Genomic DNA, 26,177 nt, shown 5'->3' on the forward strand with positions numbered 1-26,177 from the left:
ATTTGAGCTTGTCCGCATGATTGGAAATTGACGAGTCGGATGACGTTGGCCTCAAAGAAAAGTGTAGTTTGACGCCAACGTAGCGACGATTGCCCACGACCAGCGTCTTGGTTTGGACGTGAGCCTCCTCATCTGTCTTGAACAAGAGTTGCACTACCAAGCCCCGCAACACAGAATGCCGAGGTCAAAGCCCAAGCGCGAAGCCAGAGTAAGTCTTTGCCGCCATCAAACCCAGCCCTGCGTGTCACAGGAGCGATGCCGGCGACCGTGGCTTGGTCCCTCGAGAGGGGACGGGGAAAAAACCGTCGATCCCAAGCCCAAGCCAAGGACCGATGGACCCAACATACCAGGAAATTCAAGGCCTTCTTGAACGTTGCTGGTGGGCATGACGACGGGCGCCATGTTCATTGGTCACCCCGAGCCGCTGCGTGTGAGCACAGGGTTCCAATCGAGCACCGCCGCCGCACTTCGTTGCCAACTCGGATCTCGATGCGGCCGTTCAGCGGCTCCCTGCCCCCCGACTTGAGCGCGGGGTCAAGCGCCGGCCGCGAGACCCCACCACCACCAAGTCCACTCAACCTCCAACGACCACGGCAACCAATACCTTCCCCCACAACGCCTACTGCCACCCTAGATGCCGAAGAACAATCTTGTAAAAAAATAAAAAATAAAAAAAGGCGCCTCTTGGTCTCTGGTCTCTGGTCGTGTGTGCAGCTGAGAGAGAGAATGTCTCTGTCTCTGTCTCTCTTCTCTCTTCTCTCTCTCTCTCTCTCTTCTCTCTCTCTCAAGCTTCTCTCTCTGGTTCCTTTCTCTGTGAATGCTGCGTCAACTGGTTGTTAATCAAATAAAAACCACTGTTCTCACCACCTCTTTACACCAGCCATATGTCTTTCAAAAAGTATTTCATACAAAGCCACCCAGGCCAAACCGTACAACGCCTTTAAAAACCGATAGTATTTTACTTTGAAATCCGTGGCCCGTGCGTCACACCGTGATCGCGCGATGAGTTCGGACGCCGCCTCCGCCACCGCCTCGTTGCCGGAGGAGCATGGCTTCACCTCGGCCGCGATCCATATCCCCTCGGAAGGCGAGAGCACGAGATTTTCCTGGCGCAAATTGTGGGCCTTTAGTGGGCCCTCTCTGCTCGTGTCCCTTGCCTATTTAGACCCAGGTCTGTGCATCGAAGCCACTCGCGTCGTCCTCGCACCTCTTTTCTTCCTTCTCCTCCTTCTCCTCCTCCTCCTTGGCCTCCTGTCGTTGTGGCACTGTGTCCCTGACTGCTTTTCATGCTTGCTTCTGACGCCTCTTCCTTGATCTTCCCTGCACTCATCAACCAGGCAACATCGAATCAGATCTGCAAGCCGGTGTCGCGGGCCGATACTCCCTGCTTTGGGTGCTGCTCTGGGCCACCATTGCCGGCTATCTGCTCCAAACGTTGGCCAGGTACGCCGTCTTCCCTCGCCGTGTACCAAGCCTGTACCTATGCTAGCTGCCACGAGTTGGGCGCTGTGTTTGCTTCCGTTCTCCTTGGTTCACGCTACTGCCCATCACCCGCCCAGTCGACTTGGGGTCACGACGGGACGCCATCTGGCCGAGGAATGTCGCAAGCAGTACAGCCCCCCCGTTCGCTATGCCCTCTGGATTATGATGGAGCTAGCCATCATTGGCAGCGATTGCCAGGAAGTCATCGGTGCGTAAGCCCCCCCCCCATCCATGTTCACGCTTCGATGCGTACGAAAGCTGCGCCAGCCACCCTGGAGCAGCGTTTTTCATGAGATGGATCCCTCCCAGAAGCTCCCCTGACCCTGCCATTGATTATTCCAATTCAAACCGTGCAGGCTCTGCCTTAGCCATCCGCATACTGAGCAACGGAATCATCCCTCTGTGGGGTGGCGCTCTCATCACCGGCCTCGACACTTTCAGCTTTCTCTTCCTTGAAAAATGTGCGAAAACCTCATTCACTGGCTACCACCTCGAAGAGAAAGCTTGTGCTTTGTGCCCCAGATTGCAACAACGACCAGCTGTGCCCCTCACCGACAGCTGTCCAACGCATCTTGCCTCGCTGCCTTCGCAGATGGTCTTCGAAAGCTGGAATATCTTTTTGCGTTCCTCATCTCCATCATGGTCGGCACGTTTGGGTACATTTATGGACACTTGCAGCCAGATTCTGCCGCCGTCCTCAAGGGCATGGCCGTTCCCACACTTACGAACGACACTGCTGTTCAAGCCGTTGGCCTTCTTGGCGCTGTCATCATGCCCCACAACCTGATGCTGCACTCGGCCTTGGTCCTCAGCCGCGACGTTGATCGCAGCGCCAATGCAAGTCTCTTTTCTCACATGCGTGGAACAAAGCCCTCGTCCCTCTGACTCTTGCGCCCGACCCCGCTTTCACCTGCATGTTTGGTTGTGCTTACCGCGCCCTCTCCTTCCCTCAAATCGCGTGGATACTTCCCCATGCACCGTTCAGGTCAAGGTCAAGGAAGCGCACATGTACAACGCCATCGAGCTTGGCTTTGCCCTCTTTGTTTCCTTCCTGATCAATTTGTTTGTCGTTGGCGTCTTTGCCCGAGGCGAAGCTGACCACGACATTACACTCTCATCTGCCGGTGACTTTCTGCATGACACTTACGGCAAAGCCGTCCTTTACATTTGGGCCCTCGGGCTGCTGGCTGGTACGCAACGCCTACTTTTTTTCTCCACCCCCACCCAACCTTCCAGTTGAAATCGGTTGGCTCACTTTACTTACACTGCCTGACCTGGACACGGCCCGCGGGTACCCGACAGCGGGGCAGGCATCCACCATGACGGGCTGTTATGCTGGCCAATTTGTCATGCAAGGCTTCCTTGAGCTCAAAATCTCGCCTTGGAAGCGAGTCATGCTCACTCGCACCGTCGCCATGCTGCCCACCATCTTGATCACCGTTTTTACGGGTGAGTGCTGATCGCCATGTAGCCTCAAGTGGGCAAGTGAGCAGGCGCTCTTGCGGAACGCAACTGTGCTCACTCGTCACGTGCCTGGGTAGATGAGAACCTCAATGGGTTTGATGAGTGGATCAACGTGTTGCAATCACTGCAACTTCCTTTTGCCCTCTTTCCCCTGATTCATTTCACTAGCTCCAGCGGCATCATGGGAAATTTTGTCAGTGGCCGGCGCCTTCAACTTCTTTCCTGGGCCGTGGCTTTACTCGTGTTCGTGGCCAACTGCTACCTCATGTTTGACACCGTCTCCGCCAGCATGGCCCACACCTGGTGGGCCTACATGCTACTGGTTCCAACAGCCATCGTCTATTTTTGGTTTTCAGGCTACCTGGCCTTTGGCCCTTTCTTATCCATTGGCTCCATGCAACATATCCGTTCCCGAGACGCCATCCGCGGCCATGCGCAATCTTTCAGCATGGGCTCTCGTCATCGCGTCAAGTATCGACCCCTGGGTACCACAGACTCAGACGCCTCAGATGATGAGATGCTGATTCTAGACCACAACGGGGACGACGCAATGCTCTGATCGCCCTCCCAAACACATCGCAGAGTCAATCTTTTGCTGGTCGCAAGTTACGGTGTCTCGCAAAACATTTGCTATGATGCGTTGGCAGGCAGGCAATGATGATTGGCCTCTGTCTTGAAATGCAATAAAGATCTGCAAGCTAAGCTTGACGCATAAAGGTCCATATTGGTGCATGCTTTAAATTGAAGCTGCCAACATTAAAAAAAAATTGGGGGAAGCTTTTCAATCGGCTCTCAGTTGATCGGTGGTTGTCGTGGTGCGAACGCGCGCCGTCACGTGCGAACGAGCGGAGGGGTGGGCGCGCAGCACCCAAACAAGTCACTGTTTCCGTCGCTGGCTAGTTTTCGCGCACGAATTCACGCGCTCGTTCGTGTACTGTCAAGGGCTCTTCAGAAGCCCGTGTCACTTGTACCTGAACACCAAATGCCCGAGGGGTGGGGCGAGTACAAGTCCAAAAAAGTGACAAATGTACGCCAAAGCATCCAAGGCAGACTCATCATCACTACACCAGGCAAGAGGTATATTGCTGGGCAATGCGTATGCTGCTGCACACCCGATGAAAGAAATTATGGCTTCTCATTGGCTCGAATCACGTTGGAAATACAGGTTGGCCAGTCCATCGCTCCTCTCCCTCGTCCTCGTCCTCATCCATGGTTGCACGCTGCTGTGCACGGGCACCAGGACCAATCTATCACACCCATCATCCGGTGACGTGAGCCAGGATATATTGCCGGCACATCGGCAATCAAGATTCGATCTCACAAGAAAGAAAAATACGTACATATCCCTTGCGTTGGCGTCGATTGTTGCGCGACGTGTCGCGTGCATTGCTTCGGGGCACAACCTGTTCCCAAAACGATAGGCAGGTATAAATGCATGAGCAACTCCATCGAGCCTCAAGCCCGTCATGTTTGCCCAAACGCGAGACCCACTGCTTGCTCGCGGAGGATAGGGTGGACAACACCACGAAGTTCTTCCTCCTCTTCCTCTGCCTTGGCACGCTGATCAAACTCCATGACCAGGCGCTTGTTTCGTTGACGCTCGGCTGCTTCCTCCTACATGCACAACATGATAAAAGTGCCGATGCAGGACACACTGTGAGAGCAACCCTCACCCAACCCTCGCTTAAAGCTCATGCTGCTCCACACCCGAATGGGCAGTCGAAGGAATCCATGGTAATGGGCCTTACACGTTGACGTTGGATCATGCTTTCGGCCATGCCCGTTGCCGCAGGCACCAAGATTTCCTGCTGGCGCTTTTTGGTCAGCAACGTAAACACAAGCTTGGACTGACTACCACCATCTCCGTGAACCTCGCGAGGCGCTTGTCCCTATTGAAGGCGGCATGTTCATATTTTCACGTGAAGACCAGCTGTCAACATGGGTGGGTAAGAAATTCCAACTGAATGCGAACCTTGAGCTGTGCTGGAATGGCCACGTCCAAAGCCTTGGCTGGCTGATTGCTCTTCTTGCCCAAGTCCGTCATCATGCGATTGAACTCCTTGACGAAATCTTCATCCTCTGGCTCGGGCTCGTGTGGCTAGATCAAGCAATCTTTGATGAGCAACAACAAGGAAAAAAAAAAAATAGATGTGCTTGTGCAACACAATCGGAGGCAAGCAGCAGATGATGGTGGGCGTGACGTCACCCTCAGCTCACAAAGAACTCAGATATTATCGGCCCTACCTTTGCTTCCTTGAGCACCACATGATTGTCGTCATCGTCATCGACCGCTTCACTGTTCGCCACGGCGTCTGTCGAACCCTGTATCAGCAAGCATCGCGCATGAGTTACCTTGCAACTCGCAGGCTGAAGTTGGGGCATCACGACGTGACGTACCGCGTCAACTTCTATGTGTGTATCGCGGTGTTCATCCGCCCATGCAAGCAAGAACCATAAGGCATGCGCCGTGAATTGATCGCTGGCCGACATTTGCATGATAGAAGAGGTCGAATAGCAGTGGCTTGCATTGCGAGAAGAAGAGAGAGACCATGACACACCCTCATCATCGTCGTCATCATCGTCATCTTCGTCATCGGAGTCGCTGTCTTCACCGGCATTGGCATCGGCCAGAGCAGCCCTCTGGCTCTGCTGTAGAGCTTTGATGTCAAAGCCCTTCTTTTCAAGCTTGCGAAGGTTCTCGGCCTCCAACTCTGCAATTGCAGCCTCAGCCTCTTCGAGCGTGCTGATGGGGACCATTTTCGGACTGTGTTGACCAGTAGCAAACAATGGGCTTGGCGTAAGGGGACGGACGAGATGCAGCTCGGGAGCACCACTGCACTTTCTGTGCAATGCGTGTGTCAATACACACACAAGCTCGACCCGATTGCCTACCGTAGGGCTTCCAACGTGTCTTGCAAGGTAAACTTAATGCCCATTGGCAACGGCTGGGGCTTGCGCAGGACGTATCGCTGGAAGTAGAGTAGAAAGTTGTCCAACCTGAAGGAGCCACCAACCCAAGACATCGAGGTAAATTCAACCCCGATTCAAGTACAAGTCAAGAAGCACATCAAGGAACTGTTGTCGTCCAAGGCATACCGACGCTTCTCCTGGCTCTTCGCAAAGAAGCTCCCACATGTATCAAGAAGAACGCAGACAAGCTTGATGCTGTGTAAGTCGCAAGTGGGTGATGAGGATATGGACAGAACGAGCATGGCGCGGCCATCACGTGGTTCTACTTGGCAATGCCACTGAGCCGCCACTGGCATTAACGTACCGAAATGCGTTGTGGGGTGGATCGAGGAATGGGTCGTGGGCGGCAAAGGAAATGAGAGAATACAGTGTGTTCAGGATGACACCACTGTCCACAAGCGTGAAATTGAAGAGCTCGCTCAGAAACTTGACGGTGGCTACCCGACGCTGGTTGATGTCTGGCGTATTGATCTCCATGCCCAAGCGAATTTCCTCCAAAACAGCGTCAACAACGGCATACGACAGCTGAGGCACGTGATCACGAAGTCCAGACAGCAACGAGGCCAACGCCATGATCTCGTCAAACTTGAGCAGCCATGCGCGCACAAAGCACTTGAGGCCGTACTGGAAAAAGACTGGATCCGACCAGGGAAGTTTGCGAAGCTTGGGCAGCAACGATTTGACGACATCGGCCTTTGGTTTGAGATCCTTGTACAACAATTTGCGCAAATAGTCGTGAAGTGGAGGTCGAACTTTAACTTCGATGAGGGCACGCTCTGGTGGGTTGCAATAGTAGTACGCATTGGCGATCATCGTCAGGTAGCGTTCATCGTGCAAAGCCACCTTTTTCTTCATCATGGTGGCCAAGAGCGCCTTGGTGCGCACATGCGTCTCGGGAGAGCGATAGAGAAATCGGCCACACGTGTCCAGTAAGTTGGTGAGCATTTCCACATTTTGTCCGGTGAATTTGTTGAGCAGCATCTATTGTTGACACAGCCGGTAGAATGAGCAAAACCGTAGGTTATTCTTAACACGCATCAACAACTCACACACAGACACACAGACACAGAGACAGAGACAGAGACAGAGACAGAGACAGAGACAGAGACAGAGACGAGACAGAGACAGAGACATAGACACAGACAGAGACAGAGACAGAGACAGAGACAGAGACAGAGACAGAGACAGAGACAGAGACAGAGACAGAGACAGAGACAGAGACACAGACATAGACACAGACACAGACACAGACACAGACACAGACACAGACACACAGACACAGACACAGACACAGACACAGACACAGGCACAGACACAGACACAGACACACACACAGACACACACACACACACACACACACACACACACACACACACACACACACACACACACACACACACACACACACACCTTTGGTTCATTTACATTTTCACAAACACCATAGACCATAGAGACGTACCCGCATGATGCGCATCACATCGTTGATCGGAAACACGCGAAATTTGATCAGCTCGCCAATGTATCGCATGTTTTTGACCTTGCTCTCGATGCGATCGGCCGGATGCTTAAAGTAGAGAAAACGAAATTCACCGTTGAGGCTTTTGATCAGCTCGGTGCCCACCTCAGGAATGCCTGGATAGAGTGTAGCCACAAGGCGAGCGTAGTAGCGTAGTAGATCGACGCGATTGCGATTAACCATGAATAACGCCTCAGCAAGGCGCCGCCGGGCGCCGCTATCGTTCAAGTAGCAAAACTCTTCCGCCAGACGGTCCACGGCATCTGTCGTCATGCTATTCGGCAACTGCTCAAGAAAAGCCACAATCTTATCGTTTGCTGTCCCCCCCTCTGGCGGGCCGGCTGTGAGTGGTGCCTTCTGGTCCACGTCATACTCATCCAAATTGGCGTCCTCCCTGAGCTCGGCCTCCTCATCGACCTCTTCCTCGCCATCATCCTCAACCTCGCCTTCGGGACCATCTCCCGGCGATTCACCTTCCTGCTCGCCCTCGCTCGCGCCCTCATCTTGTGCGCCAGCCTCCTCTTCGGCCTTCTTCCGCAGTTTGCGGCGTTGCTTCTTGCTCGAGGCAAAGAGCACCTCTGGAAGGCGAGCCTGTAGGTCGGGGAGATGCTCGTAAAACTCTTGCTCCTCAACATCTACCCACAGGCTTGATGCTGCATCCTCCGGGTTGAGGTTCTATGCCATCGAGACCATAATGTGCGTATGCGTCAAGTGATAAGTCAAGATCCGAGCATGACGAACATAGCCTTCTCTGAGTGGCATTGAGTGATAGGTGTGTCTGGCCACACAACTGACCTTGAAAGGGTTGGACGTGTCCACGACAACGCCTGACATCAGCTCATCTTCAGCCGGCGCCACAGGTAAATCAGGCATGTCCTGAGCAATGAGCCACCACATGAGCAGAGCATGCCAGGGCAGCACGCGTACAGAAACCGAAACAAAACAAACTGACAACCCAACAAAATAAAAAAATAAAAAATAAAAGTAGAAAAAAAATAAAACGATGTGAAAGACAATAGTGTAAGAGACCTGGTCAAGGACGTTGGCCAGCACTTTGGTATACTGCAATAGTTCGGTGTAGGCGCTTTGCATAGCCCTAGTCCCCTCCGAGCGTTCTGAGGAAAGCTCGCCCTGTCACGCAACAAGGATGTGTGCAGCATCGCTGAGCAAACAGGCGGGCTCATATCAGTGATGATTGCGCTGGGACAAGAGCGAAAACTTACCTTGATTTCAACCTGATTTTGATCTTGTCGTAGGCGCTTGTCCAAGGCTTTTTTCTCGCGTACGAGGCGCTCCGCAACTTTACTGTACCATCGCACAAGGAGCGCCTTCATCTGTGTTTATAGAAAACGAGAATGGGGCGCAAAGATCAGAAGCAGATATGCTTGGAAAAAAAAATGCCACGACCAAAAGCTCTGTGACAGCTTCCAAGTCGAAGAGCTTTGCAGCCAGCGAACTTACATTTGGAGCAAGGTCCGGAAAGGGCGTGTCAAGTGTGGCCTCGAGTTCAAACTTGTGCAATATCCCCAACTGCTCGCGGGGCAGCTGAGCTGCGAGATCCAGAGCTAAATGTTCAACCAAGTGCACGGATAATGCGAGCAGATCAAACTCTTTGTCCTTCTTCAAATAGTTGGCGATGCGCTTGCAGAGCTCCTGTTTTACACAGCAACGGACCAGAAGCTGAATCAGCGCAACAGACCAAACGGTTGGAGCAAAGAGGTGCACAAACGTCCACATGGCAGGTGCGTACTTTGCCTTCGTTGTCTTCATTGAAAACGCCAATGAGCACCATCTCGGCAAAAAGCCGAAACGTGAAACTAAGGGTCAGCCACACCAACAAGCGGGCAATCAGCAAACACCACCAATCATCATCCACACACCAAGTGACCTGATGATTCGCGTACCGAAAGTGGGCCAATGCCTCCTTATCAGCCTTGTCCGGCGTGGTAGCAAGGATTGCCACCAGTGCCTGGCGAAACCCATCGGCAAACTCTTCGTAGCGACGGTGAAGCTGCACGGCCAACGCCACGGTCACGCCGAGGCTGGCATTCTTGATCTGGCCAGCCACCGCCAGCGAAGCCGTTACCTCCTCAAGATATCTGCAGTCATGACCCGCAATGGCACCAACAGCGTGCGGGGACGGCTTGAGTTCTTGTGCGTTGTTTGTGCGTTGTTTGTTTGTTTGTTTGTTTTTTCAAGCAAAAAGGACGAGGGGCAGGATGACAGTCGTCTGATGACATAGCCTACCGCGAAAGGTTGAGCTTGTCAAAGTCGGCCAGAAGCTGAGCTTGAGAGCCCTCGTTCATGGTGGTCTTGAGTTTCTTGACGAAGCCTGTGGTTTTTTTGACGGTCGAGTCAAGCTGACGGAAAAAGTCCCGATTGGGCCGGTGCTCTTCGGCGTTGATGTTCAGGTCACGGTCAATGCGGCGCTGCTGCTGGCGTGACTCGATCGCCTCTTTGAGTTGAAGGGCTTCTTCTTGGGTTGCTGCAGTACCCGCCATGGATTCGGACTCGGGGTCCTCTTCGCCTGTTGTATCCATGATGTCGTCCTCGACCGTCTCGTCTTCAAAGTCGAGCTCCGGCCCGGCGTCTGTGCCGGCCTTTTCCTTGCGGGCTTTAGCCACTCTGGGATAATAGGATGAGGAAATTTTGGTGTGGGATGAGTGAGAAAGGAAGGCAAGTCAGGTCGGCGAAGGATCAGCCGAGGCGAAGGACCTACGCGGCAGCCCGGCCTCTCTTTTTGGGCATGAGCGGTGGTGAGGCTCTTAAACATACGCCGCGCCCTGGATTGTCTTGAATTTGGCAAATGCCAGTCTGCCGACCAGATGCGCGCTGGCAAGGCGATGAGTTGGGAGGCAGCGAGGGACAGCGCGTGACAGCAACGCGCAAGTAAAACCCGGCCCTTCGCAAACACCATGGTCATGCACCACACCCTCGGCCCAGTCTCTCCCTCTCTACTCCTTGTCCCTATCACCTCCTTCACCACCCATGCATTCATCGAAGCCTCTGACACGCCCGTGAGCCCTCACTGCCCAAGAACGACCAACCACCGCCACCCGCTGACAGTGTCGACGGTTCTCACAGCTCGCTCACCCTTCAAAATAAAATAAAATAAAAATAGAAAAGTGGTCGTAAAAAAACTTGTTACAAATCAAGCTGATCAAATGCACAGCGCACGTTGTGCCATCATAGCGCCGCCGGTTCAAGATTTCGATAAATTTGGTTTGGCAAACTCAATCAAAGGCATGTCCTGCTAGTACAAGGATATGCCCTTAGAAAGAGCAGTGAGAAGAAAGAGAGGGGAAAAAAAAAAGCAGGCATCGAGCTGCCAAAAGTCTCGGTGTTGCCCGCCCCACCAAGAAGGAGCGAAGGGAAAAAAAAAAAAAAAGATCACCAGGAACAAACAAGAGCTACAGAGACCGAACGTATGCTACGCAACTTTACAGGACACGCCTCAAAACGATAAAAGCATGGACATGACCTGCACGGACTCGAATCACAAAACCTCGCCTATCACACGAAGCTCCACTCGCACAAGCAGGGTGGTCGACGGCGTCAAGGCGGATGTGAACAACAATAACGAATGACAAAGAGACGAATCAGCAAGCACACAACAGAGGGGACGAGCTTGAGCCTGAGACAGGCCAGCATGCCTGGATGGCAACGGCAGGGCAACAACACATACAAGGACACCGAAACCGCGTGCAAGTCATGACTCAAAACACACGCACAAAAAGACCGCACACGGTGAACATGTGGGAACAACCCAAAGACGTTGCATCTACAAGAACACTAAGCAATTGCTCTGCTGCCAAAAAAGCAAGTCGCAGCTAAAAAGAGTTTGAGTTTGAAGACACCTGCTAGGCATCTACTCGCCCTTGGACTTTTTGCTCTTCTTCTTCTTGGGCTTCTTCTCCTCCTCGGCATCCTCGTCTGCCGCATCAGCAGAGCGCTTCTTCTTCTTCTTGTCCTTGTCACTCTTATCCTTCTTGGCCTATTGGCACAAGATGGTTGAATGAGCTGATGCACGCCTCGAGCGACAAACGCAAAGCGCGAGCGTAAATACCCAACGCAGGCAGGTTGAATGAAAATACGGTTGAAAACCCACCTTCTTGGCCTTCTTCTTTGAACTCTCGTCATCCGAATCAACATCCATCACAGCATCGGTGGCCGTGTTGTACTGTTGCGTAGGGGGTACTGTCTCAAAGGACTGAGGGCCGACGGCGGCGCCCGTCTTGGTGGCGGCAACCACCTCGCCACCCTCGAGCTGACGCAGGCGAGCATCCACCTTGGCCTTGTAATCGAGACCAATGTTCACGTTGCTCTCGTCGGCCAAGGCATCGACACGGGCCACGAGAGAGGTCTTGGCCGCAAGCACGCGAGACATCTTGCCCTTGTTCTTGGGCTGACTCTGGCCCACGACTGAAGCGTGGTACAAAAGACCGTACTTTGGCGTGTCGTGCTTGGTCTTGAGAGCACGGAACAGGGCCTTCTCGGCGCCCAGAATCTGGACGGTAGAGGCGGGGTGCTTGGCCAAGTTGAGAAGAGAGCCAGCATGTGCAATCAGACGAGCGCCGACAAGCTCGCCCACCATCACCGTCAGGTTGGGTGCCACGGCGTTCATGCTGACAACAAAAAGATCAAGGCCAAAAAAAAAAAAAACGAATGGTGAGCAGTCGCCAATATGAGCAAGGTCATTGACAAGCAAAGGCGTAAAAGATCAGAGAAAGAAGAAGTTGATGTCGGCTGGTGCGCAACATACCGGTTCTTCAAATAATCGTAGAGCTGGGCACGGTACTCGGTAATGGCCAGCACCTGTTCGGCCAAGGACTTGATGTGATCCAAATCCTCGTTGCTGATCTGCACAGTGTGTGGGCGGGATGAGAGCCAATTCCACCAACGCCAAGGCTAAAAGTGCGCGACCTGTAGTTGCTGGCAAGTTGAAGTTGAGCGAATAGATCAACGATGCTAACCTCAGTACCCATGGAGATTTCGGCGGCCTCCTTGGCGTCTTGCTCAACCTCCTCGGGCAAAATCTCCGAGAGGTCTGTGCTGGACATGTTCTTGCGGTTGCCCGTGGTCAGGACAGTGCGCACGAAAGCGTTGTTGTCAGTGATGATCTTGCTATAACAAGGCGAAGCAATCCAAATGACGCAGTGTGAGGAATAAGGGCAGAAAAAGAGAAGAAGCAGAGGCAGAAAGGAGTGGTGGACTGAAGGAGTAGCGATATGCATGAGTAGAATGCGGCATGACGCCAGGACGTACCCGAGCTCGGGAAAATGCCAGCCATACCACTCGCGCACGCGCATGGTGTAGGTGTTGAGCTCCTTGTCCAGGTCATCGAGCAGGGCTAAGAGTGTAGCAGGACACAAACCAGGCCACAATGAGAGTCGATCAAAATGTACTAAGATTACGGGACTTGGACACTCGTGTCGAGGAGTCTTACCAATGGCCTGCACAATCATGGTGTCAACTTTATCGGGGCTAAACTTGAGCTTGTAGCGAGAGAGGCTGTGCGCCAGACCGAGGGTCATGGCGGTCAAGTCAGACTCGCGGAGGCCCGAGATGACGGCAGAGAGCTGCGAGCGGATGCCACGCATCAGCTCCTGCACACCAGAGTCGTAGACGCACTGGATACCGAGCTTCTCCTTGATGACGGTACCCAGCTACTCGGTACCACGCGATCAAAGGGAGAGAGGACAAGAATTGAAGCATGAGCCGGAGGCGCTGATTCGAGGTGCTGCCATGTTATGTTGCCAGGCGAAAGCAGGGTCAAGAGCAACATGGCTAAGAGTTGTGGGCTCACCTTAGCCTCGGGGACGGCCAGGGTGTCTTGAACCTCCTTGCTAATGATGTTGTCCTTGAGGAAGGACTTGAGGCCCTTGCTGAGCTTACCCTCGGTCAGGGCGGTGGCCGCGGTGAGGGCCTCTACAGTGTCCTCAAACTTGTGGAAGCCCTTGAGCTTGACGGCCTCATTGGCAGCGTCGGGGGTGGCAAAGACGTCGGCAAGGTCGGCCTCGGACAGCTTGACGCCCTTCTTGACCTTGAAAAGGGCATAGCCCGCAGGCGTTTCAAACAGCACCAACATGTTGGCTGCGCAGTCACAAGGACACAAAAGCAGCGTGCAAAGTGAGGGGACCATGTGGTGAAGACTTTGCAGCAAGTCAACCACATCCAAAAAGGACTGGCAGCCCTAACTACAGCTTGTAGATCACACTGAACCATCGACCAAATGATACAATGGAAACCTGCAGTCCCAACAAGGGCAGGATGCCTAGCCAATGGCTCGGGCACCGACCATGCGGGGAGGAGCATGGCTGTGTACCAGCGGGCGCGAGGGCCCAGACATGTCTGTCGGCTCACCTGTGTTTGAGGGGCAAAAGGGACGAGAGGTCGGGGGGGAGAAGACGCCCTGTCAACAGCAGAAAAGGCATAACACGACGAACCATGAGTATAAGCGATGGTCCATCTTACACACTCTCAGGCACACATGACCCGACCCGAACAACACCCCTCCAACCCTGTCTCCCAACCCCGTCGACCTCACCGCGCTGCCAAAAACAAAAAAAAGAGAAACTTGACACTTTGGACACAAAATTTCCAACACACACACACACAAGAGAGCACGAGTACCTCGAGGTGATAAATTACTAGCCGAATATAATCTGACCCCCACTCCTCAGGCTCTCTCTCTAGCTTCACTGCTCTCTGAAGGGTTAGGGTGCACGTGTCGCTCTCAGAGGAGCTGTTCATTCGGCTGACTGACAGTTGGTAGTGATATCATTTGGTAACTCGTCTATTGTCAGCAGCACGATCGTGGCAAGTGTGGCAGCGCGGCCAACGGCATCGGCAAACGGCACCAAAAAAAGGCAGCGGTCATGAATGGCAATTTGAAAGGGGCTTGAGGATAGAACAAGCCGGGTCGACAGCTTGACATCCGCGTCTCATGGAGCAAACTTTCATGATCTCGTCTTCGGTAGTCATCAGAGGCCGCCTACACCAAGTGTTACGCGTTTGGTGCAGTGCTGTGACAGCTTGAATGTCAGCCATTGTTTGAAATGTCATCATTTCTGTTTGGCGGGAAAAAAAGCGTTTTGTCGACAATTGGCCCTCCCCAAATGATGTTGCGAATCGATCGTCTCAATCATTTCCCCGCTACCCTTGACTTGAACCATGGACGCGTATCGCAGGTTGTCTGCTTTCTTGACATCAGACAGATACGAATGGCTTGGTATGTGACGTGACGAGTTGCAGGCCACAATGTCAATGCTTTTGCTCACGCGTGTCTCTTGCAACGCAGTACAAAAGCTGGATCGCGTTCGAGTCTACTTTCAGAGTCACTTCAACGCGGCGCTTCACGCGAGCGAGAGCTTAGAAGCGATCGGCACCATGGTCAACGAGCGCTCCCCCACAACCAGGTGGGAGGAAGTCAAACATGACTTCAACGGGGTTGGGACAACGGCACACCTGCTGAACAACGTCAAGCATGCGCTTGACCAGCTTCCGAGCATGTGCAGGGACATCGAAACCCTGAAAAAGGCCCATGAGAGCCGCGCTGCCACCATCGCAGCTCTGACGAAGGATAATAAGAGCCGCGCTGCCACCATCGCAGCTCTGACGAAGGACATTGAGAGCCGCGCTGCCACCATCGCAGCTCTGACGAAGGACAATAAGAGCCGCGCTGCCACCATCAAAAGCCACGCTGCCACCATCGCAGCCCTGACGAAGGACAATAAGAGCCGCGCTGCCACCATCAAAAGCCACGCTGCCACCATCGCAGCCCTGACGAAGGACAATAAGAGCCGCGCTGCCACCATCGCAGCTCTGACGAAGGATAATAAGAGCCGCGCTGCCACCATCAAAAGCCACGCTGCCACCATCGCAGCCCTGACGAAGGACAATGAGAGCCACGCTGCCACCATCGCAGCCCTGACGGAGGACAATAAGAGCCGCGCTGCCACCATCAAAAGCCAGGCTGCCACCATCGCAGCCCTGACGAAGGATAATGAGAGCCACGCTGCCACCATTAAGAACTTGGAAACCCTTGTGAGCACCCCGCTTCAGAAGCGGCAAATCGTGTCGAAAGCGGCAACGCTTGTCCGCGCGGCTTTACTCCATCGTGTGAGATGGCCAGCCAGTGAAGATGTTAGCCGCCTGCAAGACCTTGGTGAATACATGCGCTGGGCTGTCCCCTTCATCATTCGCGATGGCGGATTTTACGGTCAAGTCCCAAAAGCAGGCGCTCCGCCTCGTACGAACGAGATCCACGATATTGTCACGGAGCTTTCGCAAGACGCCCAGATCAACATTGCAGAGAAGTATTTTGCGTTTGTGAAGCTTTTGCAGGAACAGACTTCAAAAACACCAGGTGACTTCTTCAGCGCCATGGACGCCCTGCGCCTGGCTGGCAATCGAGCTGCACATCCAAGCGAGTATGACAGCAAGAACTTGGCGGATCTTGTCAAGGAGCTCGGCGACTGCTTTGAAGTTGCTCCCGACACCGAAAACGCCGAGGTGATTCTGTGTGGACTCGAGGCTTTTGATATCGCAGGACAGTCACAATAATGGCTTGCCCACTCCTCGGTTGCGGGCTTGTTGCTTTGTTGACAATTGAAGCATGTCATCGACCGTTTCTGCCATCGTATTCTTAATTTACATGTCAAGTTCACGCACAGACCAAGACAAGCAGTCGTACGCTGGAAAGGGCAATTGGCAGGTCAGCAACGTGTGCATAGCCGACAACGCAAACAAGGCTCTCGCCTGCCTTTGCACCGCAGAGCTGTGTGAACTGTGTCAAGTTGTTGATCATCGCGCAGTCGTGCGAACCATATGACAGATGGCAACCAGCTGTGTGGCGCCTATGCAGGCCACTCTTCGGATTGCGCCCCCTCCTCCCCCACACAAACACCACCGGACCCGCTTACATGTGTCTCGTGCCAGAGAGACTGACGGAGAAACGGTACGTCATCCAGAGAGATGATGACTTGAAGAAACCACATAAGTAAGAAAACAAACACGAAGGAGAGAAGAGAAGAATTTGGTGATGAGAGTCAGAGATCGTGAAGGTTTCGAAAAGGACCGAGTAACGCTTAGACCCAACAGATGAACCGATACGATGACATCGAGGCAACCGACAGACAGCGCATAGACAGCGCACAGACAGACAGCGCACAGACAGAGCGTAGACAGTGCACAGACAGCACACAGACAGCGCACAGACAATGCACAGACAGCGCACCGACAGACAGCGCACAGACTGTGCGCATAGGGAAGCCAGAGCAAGACACAGCCTAGAGGCAAGAGCAAGCAAAAGCGCGCAGAGGCAAGAGTGCGAATGTAAGACTTTTTGGTACACCAACGTCAAACAAACAAAAATCCTTGCAACGCAACACTTTTTGTTGTTTCGCTGTCTCTGCCTTGGATCTCTTTGTTGACTTGTTCTCTTGATTTTAACAAGGAGGAGAGGACCCTCTCTAACTTCCACTCGCATTGTTGCTCTTCCTCTGAATACCTTTCACTTCATACAGCCATCTCTACTTTATCATTGATTTCAACACTTGCAAAAAGTCATGATTCTATACACCTCTGATAGTATATCAGTTCCGAACACTCTCTCTTCTAATATCTTACTCACCGTCTTCATCTCCATCCTGCTCCCCTTCCCCTGCACCTCTCTCTTCACGCCACACAGGCTCTCTCTCTCTCTCTCTTGCTCTGTTTTGATTCATGAGCGACTGGAGTCAAGTGAGCGCGACGGCGCAGCCCTCCTCCGTCGGATGTTCAAAACCTCCTGCCGCCCGGTCGTGCATGTCCTTTGAAACGACGTTGTTAGTGTTTGGGCGTCACTGCTTGAAGCAGTTGTTGGACCCGACGTGACTGTTTGAATGCCATTTGAGCCGCTGTTTCCTTGACGTTACGACGAGATCCGTTCCTGCCGCCAGACACTTTGGCGACGGTCGTCATGGCCGAGGCCAGTGTGCCGCGGTCCTCGCCGCTGGCCGTGCCCACGTCGGCGACGCGCCGCATTCTCCTCGACCCTGAAGCCTCGACCCACTCCATGCCCAATCTGCAACACGTTGCCTCCAGCCCCAAGCTCAGCGCCTCCCCCCGTTTCATGCAAGAACGCCTCAGTCACCACGTCTCCCTGACCAAGGATCCCTCCGTGGCCTCCCGCAACGAAGAAGAAGAGTAAGCCACCCCGACCCACCCTAGCAAACATGACCCCACAATCAAGGCATCCATACGCAAGCACCTTTGCCCACATCACCACATCCCGCCTCTTCATCCCAGCCCGCTTCTCGTGCATCCCGCCCTGTTGCGCTGCCAAATAATGTGCCTGACACTTTTCCGTTGCAAAGTGTGCCCCGTGTTGTGAGATGTTTTTTTTTTTTTTTTGAATACCTGATCAATTGTTTGTGTGTTTGATGGTGGACGCCTGTCACGAGCCCTTGCCTCCCTCTATCGCTCACAAGAATGGCGCTGTTCTGTTTTGCTTCCGCCCAGGCTCTTGCAGCGTCGGCGGACCGTCTCTGACGCTGCCCAATGGATCCGTTTCCGCCGCCAATCAGAGCTTCAAAAGGAGTTGCTTCCTGCTGCTGCAAAGGTTAGGCTTGAACGCAAACGTCCTTGTGAGCAAACCACAACCGAGACCCTGACCTTTCCTCGCTCCGTCCAGCCCAGCCCCACTCCGTCTCCAACTTCCCTACCGTGTTTCATCCTTTCTGGCCTTTGTTGCTGACCCCCATCACCCCACGCTCGCGCACCACGATGCTTGCCTCCTTGCTAGGGTGCGCGGCGACACCAGTTTTCATCCGAGCCTGCACAGGGCAAATTCTGCCAAGTGTGCAATAAGATCCTCTTCAGCCTTCACCGACCACTTCGTTGCACCGATTGCGGCTTTGAAGCCCATCGTGGTTGTCATTTGGAAGCCCCCTCCTGTCTCGGCCGCTCGGGAAGCCTGGCAAGCATTGACCGCGCCGTCTCTTTCTCCCCAATCCTGTACGCCTTGCCTCTCCCTCTTGCCCAGGCCCTGAACCCCGACTTGGCGCCTGGCGCCTGACGCTCCGCCCCAGGTGTTCAGCTTGTCCTCATGACCTCGCTTTGCTACCTCCCTGCCTTCCTATAGGGGCTCGCGGCTGGTCCGCGTGTGCGTCAGCTCAGCTGACAACTTGGCCCGCAAAAGCATGCTGCGCATGCCTGACCCCTTTGCTCTCGTTAGCATCGACAACGAGCAATTTCAATCCGCGGTACGGCCTCCACCTTGTTGCTCAACCAAGCGCCGCCTGCCCCGTTTCCTGGCCCACAACATTTGCTTCCCTGCCCACGACCTCGCCTGTTTTGTGGACATGTCATTTCCATATCATGCTCTGCTCACGCTGCAACCCTTCTTGTGGATCCTCTTGACTCAATAGGTGGCACGACGCACGCTCTCCCCGCAATGGCTCACGGAACGCGACATGTTCATGAACCCATCTTCTATCCTCACCATTTACGTCTTTGACGCCAAGCGCTATCGCCCCCGCGACTGGGCCGGCTTTCTTGGTATGGCCGTGATTGAAGCCAACGCCTTTCTCGACTCGACCACCCTCGGTGAAGGTGCCACCAAAGTGCTGAACTTTCGCCTTCGCAAGCGCGTACCCGATGACCTCGTCACTGGCACCATCTGCGTCAAGGTCAGACCAGCACGCTCGCCTTGATGCCTGAGTTGGTCGTCCAGGGCATATCGGTGTCCTCACTGCCCCACTTCTGACCACTTCATGATATTCACGCATTTTGTCCCCCCCCCCTTTTTTTTTCGTTTTCGTATTCTCGTTCGCGCGTGGATGAATGTGGGGTTTGCTTGCAACCGCACCACAGGTTCGCATCCTGTCTGACGAGCTCGACATGCACGCCAGCACTGGCTTGGTGCCCGCGGTCCCCCGCACGAGCTCTCCTCGTAGCGTGGCCGTGCCCCAGGAAGAGGAGCGCATGCTTTCCACTTCTCCTGGCGTTGGCTGGCAAAAACTACCCAAAAACAGCAGCACCGATCATCTCAACGTTTCTCAGCCACTTCTTCCAAGTCAAGTTAGCACCCATGCCTCCCTCATCTCTTGTTCAAAAGAGTGTGCCCCATCTTGGCTCAGCGTGCCATCTAGGGTGATTGACTCTGCCAGATCATCGACTGGTCCACTCACGGCAGCGATCCCTTACCCATGCATTCCCCCACCTCAGCCACCACCACCAACGGTCACCATCGATGAGGTGACTCGCAGCTTTGTCGTGGACTGGACCGATGATCAGGCTGTGGATGTACGTGACCCTTTTTTGACCAACAATTTGTTCCAGCTTTTGTGCTGATCCCTTGTCGTTCTCACCATCAAAATCATGGCACACTCACTGCTCCAGGGAGTAACCTACAATCTGGCCGTCTTGCCAGACATGGCTGAAACACCGCAAGATATTTACTCTGGAACTGATTCATTCCACACCCCCGTGGGCCTTGTGCCTGGCAAGCGCGTTCGCTTCGTGGTGAGCGCCACCAACTTCTTTGGCACCAGCGAGTACAGCTTGCCCAGCCCTCCCATCACAATTCCTGAGGTTTGTGGCGTGCCCGCTTGCCTATCAGCCCTTTTGCTCAGCTCACCAATGATTTTCTCTGCAGTTTGACGAGACACGCGCGCCCACCCCTGATGATCGACCTCACTGCCCTTTCTTCATGACGGGCTTTTGTCCACGGTAAGCCTCGAGTGCGCCAGCCCGACAATGATGCGAGCTTCGAAACACCCCGGCCATTTTTCCTCATACTCCGGCTTTGTTGTGCCATGTACCCGATCCATACACACACGCACGCACACACGCACGCACGCACGCACATACAACAGTGGCAGCGCTTGTCCACTGTACCATGGCGAGCGGCTATCGCAAGGAGACCTGGCCGCTGCTCTAGCTGCCATTGCTAGTGTGTCGGATCCCGATGTGCAGCTGGCGTTTGCCCTGCAAGGTATGATGACGAACGATGCGCGCGTGGATCCCCTCAGCACAGCGACCTCGCACGCAATGCTCAAGCCCCATGCCTGGCCAACATCTTTTTCTTCAATTCTTGCCCTCGCAGCCTCAATGCAAGAGGCCCAAGGTGCCTCATACGATGACTCCAATCAAACACTCTTCAAACGCGAATTCCATCGCAAGGAACTCGAACTGCGCGAGCGGGTTGGTCTTCTCATTCTGGGCTTGCAAGTGTGAGGGGTGACTTGAAAACTGATGGTTGTATGCATGTTGGTTGCAGATCAAAGTCGAGTCGGGGGAGTGTTCGCTCACCGTATCACGCCAGGACCTCTTCAAAACATCCTTCTTCGAAATGATGCGACTCCAGCGCAAGGATTTGCGTCGTCGCCTCATGGTGCAGTTTCACGGTGAAGGTTCGTTCAGTTGTTGCGAGCTGACCCATGGCAGTTTCCTCCTTGGTTTTGTTACTGTTTGTATTTTTTCGTGCTATGGCATCTCGTCACTTGCCCCTCCGTTTCATTCTCAATGTGATGGCAACTCCATCATCATATCATCATAAAATATCAGGGGGCTTGGATTATGGAGGCTTGGCCCGCGAGTGGTTCTATCTACTGGGCATTGAGGTTTTTGATCCGCGTCTCGGCATGTTTGTAAGTATGCACCTTGTGCTGGTACTTACCCAGTTCGGTTCAAGTTGTTTGGGTAGCTGATATCGTCTTCCTTGCATACGGGTTGCTTGGCCGCGCTTTTAGAGTTACTGCAATGAGCAAGACTACTTGCTGCAGATCAACCCCTCGTCCAGTGCGGACCAGGACCATACCCTCTTTTTCCATTTCACGGGCCGACTGATTGGTCTGGCCATCCTTCACCGCCACTTTCTTGACGTGACGTTTGTCAGCAGCTTTTACAAGCAGATACTTGGTCAATCTATCACGCTGGCGTATGTCGCACAATGGACACATTTCACTTCTTGTTATTGTGGTTGATGTTGTGTTTCTTCCCCAAATGCTGGTCGATCCTGCATGCGCGACGCGTGGCAGCCTGTTTGCATAGCTGATGACATTCGCCTGGTGGCTCTGTGCATCCTCGCTGTGCAGAGACCTTCAAGATTCGGATCCTGACGTGCATCGCAGCTTAATTTGGATCCTGGAAAATGACGTATCCGAAGTGCCTGACCTGACCTTTTCGACCGACGAGGACGAGCTTGGGGACATTCGGACACACGAGCTTGTGCCAGGCGGGGCCAACAAAGCGGTCTGTTTGGGTTTCTTTTGTTGTTCGCCCGCAATAAATGGCGTCGCTTGAAAGCGTGATGAAATTGCTTGAAGGGCTTGACCTCACCAGTTGCCACCTCACCTATGGCTTTGCGACTCAGGTGACGGAGGAAAACAAATTTGAGTTTGCCAAGCTTATGGTCGAATGGAAGCTCATCAAAAGCTCAAGTCGCCAAATGTGTGCCCTCCTTACTGGGTAGGCGCTGCACGCTTTGACAGACGTGAAGGGTGCACATCGGTCTTCATCGCATCTACCCTGATGCCGTCTGCTGCTCACCTGCTTTTGGTGATTGGGCTGTGCGCTGTGGCAGGCTCAACGAAGTCATTCCCATTGAGAACTTTCGAACGTTCACCGTCAAGGAGCTGCGCTTCTTGATCTCAGGGAGTCATGAATATGACTTGGAAGACTGGAAGCGAAACACGGAATACAAGGGCTACGAGAGCAATGATCAGATCATTGAATGGCTGTGGGAGATTGTTGAAGCTTGGGATCACGATAATCAGGTCAGTCTATGGTACGCAGCAGGGGTTGATGGCACCCACTGACAGCTCATGGTTTTGCAATGATTCTGCATGCGAACATGTTCTAGGCGCGCTTCCTTCAATTTTGCACTGGAAGCTCTCGCGTGCCCATTGAAGGATTCCAAGTGCGTTGACTTTATGCCGTGAAAATTCACTTGTTATTTGTGTGTGTGTGTGTGTGTGTGTGTGTGTGTGTGTGTGTGTGTGTGTGTGTGTGTGTGTGTGTGTGTGTGTGTGTTTCTCGCTTGCTACGGCTGTATGCTCTGTTGTTCTAACGGTGCACCATGGACTTTGTCATCCCCTGTGTCGTCGTGACAGGCTCTGCAAGGCTCTGATGGACCCCGTCGCTTCTGCATCCAGAAGGTGTGTGCTCGTTCCCGCGCCCGTGAGCCCCCCGCCCGCCAAACCTGTACGGAAGCAAGATCGGACAGCGTTACACTTACGCCCGTGCCTCATGCACCCCTCGCACGTCGCTTCATTCTACTGGTAGCTTGAAGACTTGACACGATTGCCATCGGCCCACACATGCTTCAATCGGCTGGATTTGCCTGAATTTCCCGTCCGGCGCATGCTCGAAGAGCGTTTGGCCTTGGCCCTCAAGAATGCTCAGGGGTTCACTGGCGATTGACATGTTTCGCGCGGCTGCCAGCTTCAAGTGCAAGGTGGCTGAACAAGCATTCTCGTGTGCTGGAGTACTGTGTGCATAGTTTCGAACATCAATAGAATTTTGGCGAATATCACGCGTGCTCGACATAAGCTTGCCATATGGACAGAGGGAAAAGGAGGACGTGCGTTGTTGTCGTTGTTATCTTGTGTAGGCAGAAAACGACGTGTTTGCCTGAGTCACTTGCTCAGTGCACAATCGCCTTGAACAATGGGATACCATCAACCCATTTAAACGACGCCGATTTGTTTTGGAATAATAATCGTCACATTTCGGTATCATTTTTACCCTGATATTTGCCAGGGCATTGACGTGTTTCTTTTTTTTGTCTTCAATCTGACGTGTGTGTGAAGAAAAACGAGTTCAGACAAACTGTACCGTCATGAGTAGACCCTAATCAACACCGACAACAAAGGGTGGTCTACTCGGATTTTGGTTCTTTCGAGTGCAGGCAAGTCCTTACACCTGCCAGTCGAACGAGCAGTTGACTTTTTTCTCACTCGTACCGCTCGCTCACAGGACAAAGCTCATATCACCGCGAGACACTTGTTTGGGAGCCAGGTTATGCTCCTTGAGCCTGCGTCAGGTACACACCAAGTCGTTGCAAGCACGCCCCGCTGAATGAGCCAACGAGCAAGTCAGTGCATGGTAGCAAGGATAGCCAGAGGCGAACTCACCAAGCCTCATTGTATACTGTGGCACGATAGCGATCGCCCGTATCGCAGAGCACCGTGACCACGCATTTATTCGGGCCTAGACGTTTCGAGCAGAAACACAGAAACATAATCAGTGCGGGTGTATCGGACAATAGCCGGTCTGTCTGAGCCAAGGTTGGACGTACCAAGTTTGCGGGCCAGTTTGATAGCACCAACAACATTGAGTGCTGCCGATGGCCCGACATACAAGCCTTCATGGCGTGCCAAATAATACATCATGGTGATGGCCTCCTGCGTGGGCGGTCAGGCTTGTGAGCGATGCAGAGGGCCAAGGAGAGCATACGGGTCGAGTCTTTCCTATTCCCCACAGGGGAGGCAAGGTGGTGGGGTTTGCGATCGCCTCTGCTACTGACTTCATCAGTGCCTTTGAAGGCCCCATCGACCCGTGCCTCTTTAAAGTTATTGGTGAGCCGGGTAATTCCGACGCCTGGCAAAGGGATCAAACCACGAGGAAACAGCCATAAATACAGTAAAAGAGTACTAAGCGGCTTACTTCAATAAGTTGACCAGTCGACCTACCTTCGGCAACCGTCGAACCAGAGGCAGGAAAACTTGTGTCGTGCTGAATTGCATCGCAAGGAACCGTGAGCGCACGTGGCACTGCGCACTGTTTTGATGTCCCGAATGAAAGCTGAGTGTGAGGCAACTGACGTGATTGACGTAGGCTGCCAAACCCGAGCCCATTGGGTCCGTGAGCCAGACGGCAATCTTGGAATTGCGTCCTTTGAGGTAGCTTGACACACCCGCCATGGTACCACCAGTGCCTGTGAAAGCAGAAGGCGTACAAAAGAAGGGATATTTGCAGAGCCGGTCAGAGGCAAGACTAGACCAGCAACTAAGAGCTGGCAAAGGTGTCTCCAAGTGATGCATACCTGAGGCACAGGTAAAGCCATCGATGCGGCCGCGTGTTTGTCGCCAGATCTCAGGTCCCGTGCCTTCGCGGTGCGCCGCTGCGTTGTCCGTGTTCTGAAGTTGGAAGGTGTGCGTGAGGTGCGAGCGTGAGAGAGAGGGAGAGGGAGAGAGCAGACTTGGAGTGGACAAGACGAGGTTACGTGTTTTTGCAACGTGACGAGACGGAAGCTGAACCAACCTCAAACTGGTCCGGGCCAAAGTTGCCTTCTTGTTGGGCCAGACGTCGAATCACTTGGTAGTAGTGTTGTTCATCGTTGAAAGGCACTGCTGGTTGCCGGTGCGTCTGCGAGGATGACATCAGGTGATACGATGTCACAGGCAGGGGCTTAGGGCTGCATATTGATGGGAAACTCGGGTCCAAACCTCGGCTCCAAAGAGTTCCATCAGGTTGGATTTGTCGCGCGAAGTTTTTTCGGGCATGGCAAAGATGGTCTAACGCATCCAATCAGACCAGCCACAAGGTGGCCTCAAAGCAGGTGAGCGCGATCACGTGCGTAGAGGCATCGACGTAGATTGGCTCAGCGATAAGACTTGAGTCATACCTTGTAGCCGAGGCTGGTGCCGAGCATGGCCAGTGCAATGCCCGTGTTGCCGCCTGCATGGGAAAGTAAGGTGGCAACATTGTAAAGATGGGCATTAGCAACAGCCTTGGGCGGAGAGCAGCGGCAGTCAAAGCCCACGCACCGGTACCCTCGACAATGCATTGGCCCGTGTGAGGCTTGAGTTGGCCCCGAGCCTCGGCCTGGCGCAACAACTTCAGGGCAGCTCGATCCTTCACGCTACCACCTTTGCAGCCGGATCAGGCGATGGGATGAGGCTGAAAGGCTGCTGGCTTGGAGACCGGGGCAGTGATCGAGTCACGAGCGGAAGTCGGGTTATTGCGGCACTCACCGGGGTTCATATGTTCAGCTTTGACTAGGATCTGGCATCCAGTGGCCTAGGTAGTCGTGAGCGTGAGTGTGCATGCCGTACTGGTTCATGAGGGGGCCGGACCGAAGCTAGCGAACGCATGCAAGTGGAATGCTTGGGGGGAAGGACAAACCTCGGATAAAGAGGGCAGCTCTATCAGCGGAGTGCGACCAATGGCGTCTGCAATGCCATGGCAAATACGATCCTGATGGATCTGTGAAGCTCCAGGCAGGGCGCCATCGTCAATCGGCGCGGCATATCCGAGGTTGAAGCAAGTCTCGCGCAAACCTCACGCACAGATTGTCGACGATCAAGGTAAAGACCAAAGGCCACGCCCAGCCCCGCAAGTGCCAGCCTCGCCTGCACACTCGGGTAACCACGATTCAAGCAGGACACGGGGTGAGAGCAAGATCAGAAGGAAGAGGTCTCAGGGCAGCGCGCGCACGAGACGACGACGACGACGGAGTCATGACGCACCATCTTTGAATGAGGAAACTTTTCACTAAATGCAGATTTTGAGCGACTTGATGTAGATATGATAAGGAATAGAGTTGTAGTTAATGTAGGAATTCGATAAGTTATCGCAAGTGTCGGATAACATGGGTGAGAGTTTGACATATGGAGGGCTTCTTGTGTGGCATGAGGTTGCGGGTGGTTCCGAGGCGTGTGCCGTGGCTGGTGGCGGTGGGTAGCTCGAGAAAGGCTGATTGGACGTGTCAATTAGATTGCAACTGAGAAGACAGAACTGTGGAGGGGACAGGGGG

At 53.6% G+C, this 26,177-nt stretch overlaps 7 protein-coding genes across 7 annotated transcripts in view; 3 read left to right on the forward strand and 4 right to left on the reverse strand.

Annotated features, from left to right (window-relative positions):
- The window catches only part of MONBRDRAFT_12854 (uncharacterized protein), a gene marked incomplete at both ends in the record, with an annotated part of 6,456 nt that extends 6,054 nt beyond the window's left edge, over nucleotides 1-402 (reverse strand). The window contains one exon of the mRNA XM_001750748.1: nucleotides 348-402. Within this exon, the coding sequence (XP_001750800.1) occupies nucleotides 348-402 (55 nt within the window). The remainder of the gene's footprint in view (nucleotides 1-347) is intronic.
- Nucleotides 403-1,002: 600 nt separating this feature from the next.
- Nucleotides 1,003-3,505, forward strand: MONBRDRAFT_30285 (uncharacterized protein; the record flags this gene model as incomplete). Its single annotated transcript, XM_001750725.1, has 8 exons — nucleotides 1,003-1,171; nucleotides 1,338-1,443; nucleotides 1,560-1,690; nucleotides 1,839-1,943; nucleotides 2,075-2,286; nucleotides 2,468-2,672; nucleotides 2,785-2,931; nucleotides 3,024-3,505. The coding sequence occupies 8 exons, from the start codon at nucleotides 1,003-1,005 to the stop codon at nucleotides 3,503-3,505; spliced, it is 1,557 nt and encodes a 518-aa protein (XP_001750777.1).
- A 589-nt stretch (nucleotides 3,506-4,094) lies between these two features.
- On the reverse strand, nucleotides 4,095-9,972 carry MONBRDRAFT_34715 (uncharacterized protein; the record flags this gene model as incomplete). Its single annotated transcript, XM_001750749.1, has 19 exons — nucleotides 4,095-4,193; nucleotides 4,287-4,349; nucleotides 4,438-4,560; nucleotides 4,695-4,835; nucleotides 4,919-5,044; nucleotides 5,191-5,268; nucleotides 5,344-5,788; nucleotides 5,839-5,943; nucleotides 6,043-6,111; nucleotides 6,221-6,897; nucleotides 6,970-7,326; nucleotides 7,376-8,107; nucleotides 8,228-8,308; nucleotides 8,462-8,563; nucleotides 8,656-8,766; nucleotides 8,894-9,085; nucleotides 9,183-9,249; nucleotides 9,337-9,531; nucleotides 9,680-9,972. The coding sequence occupies 19 exons, from the start codon at nucleotides 9,970-9,972 to the stop codon at nucleotides 4,095-4,097; spliced, it is 4,056 nt and encodes a 1,351-aa protein (XP_001750801.1).
- Nucleotides 9,973-10,635: 663 nt separating this feature from the next.
- Nucleotides 10,636-13,823, reverse strand: MONBRDRAFT_35337 (uncharacterized protein). Its single transcript, XM_001750750.1, has 8 exons — nucleotides 13,796-13,823; nucleotides 13,239-13,525; nucleotides 12,879-13,098; nucleotides 12,698-12,782; nucleotides 12,406-12,556; nucleotides 12,195-12,292; nucleotides 11,541-12,057; nucleotides 10,636-11,426 (listed from the first exon to the last, which is right to left on the reverse strand). The coding sequence occupies exons 2-8, from the start codon at nucleotides 13,518-13,520 to the stop codon at nucleotides 11,301-11,303; spliced, it is 1,479 nt and encodes a 492-aa protein (XP_001750802.1). The 5' UTR covers nucleotides 13,521-13,525; nucleotides 13,796-13,823; the 3' UTR covers nucleotides 10,636-11,300.
- A 3,570-nt stretch (nucleotides 13,824-17,393) lies between these two features.
- Nucleotides 17,394-20,653, forward strand: MONBRDRAFT_12859 (uncharacterized protein; the record flags this gene model as incomplete). The annotated part of the gene is made up of 8 exons (XM_001750726.1): nucleotides 17,394-17,620; nucleotides 18,558-18,678; nucleotides 18,844-19,104; nucleotides 19,289-19,720; nucleotides 19,817-20,008; nucleotides 20,073-20,146; nucleotides 20,293-20,411; nucleotides 20,523-20,653. 8 exons carry the CDS (start codon nucleotides 17,394-17,396, stop codon nucleotides 20,651-20,653), a joined length of 1,557 nt encoding a protein of 518 aa, XP_001750778.1.
- Nucleotides 20,654-20,771: 118 nt separating this feature from the next.
- Nucleotides 20,772-22,840, forward strand: MONBRDRAFT_12860 (uncharacterized protein; the record flags this gene model as incomplete). The annotated part of the gene is made up of 9 exons (XM_001750727.1): nucleotides 20,772-20,829; nucleotides 20,984-21,066; nucleotides 21,169-21,356; nucleotides 21,514-21,670; nucleotides 21,792-21,886; nucleotides 22,002-22,194; nucleotides 22,281-22,337; nucleotides 22,531-22,575; nucleotides 22,703-22,840. The coding sequence occupies 9 exons, from the start codon at nucleotides 20,772-20,774 to the stop codon at nucleotides 22,838-22,840; spliced, it is 1,014 nt and encodes a 337-aa protein (XP_001750779.1).
- Nucleotides 22,841-23,389: 549 nt separating this feature from the next.
- MONBRDRAFT_30290 (uncharacterized protein) lies at nucleotides 23,390-25,515 on the reverse strand (the record flags this gene model as incomplete). The annotated part of the gene is made up of 13 exons (XM_001750751.1): nucleotides 23,390-23,453; nucleotides 23,554-23,629; nucleotides 23,718-23,823; nucleotides 23,946-24,019; nucleotides 24,112-24,154; nucleotides 24,244-24,356; nucleotides 24,465-24,558; nucleotides 24,683-24,787; nucleotides 24,868-24,936; nucleotides 25,047-25,099; nucleotides 25,189-25,290; nucleotides 25,396-25,441; nucleotides 25,477-25,515. 13 exons carry the CDS (start codon nucleotides 25,513-25,515, stop codon nucleotides 23,390-23,392), a joined length of 984 nt encoding a protein of 327 aa, XP_001750803.1.
- Between the last annotated feature and the right edge of the window lie 662 nt (nucleotides 25,516-26,177).

The sequence above is a fragment of the Monosiga brevicollis genome, genomic scaffold (genome assembly GCF_000002865.3).
Source record: "Monosiga brevicollis MX1 MONBRscaffold_47 genomic scaffold, whole genome shotgun sequence".
In the NCBI taxonomy this organism is placed as follows: domain Eukaryota; class Choanoflagellata; order Craspedida; family Salpingoecidae; genus Monosiga; species Monosiga brevicollis.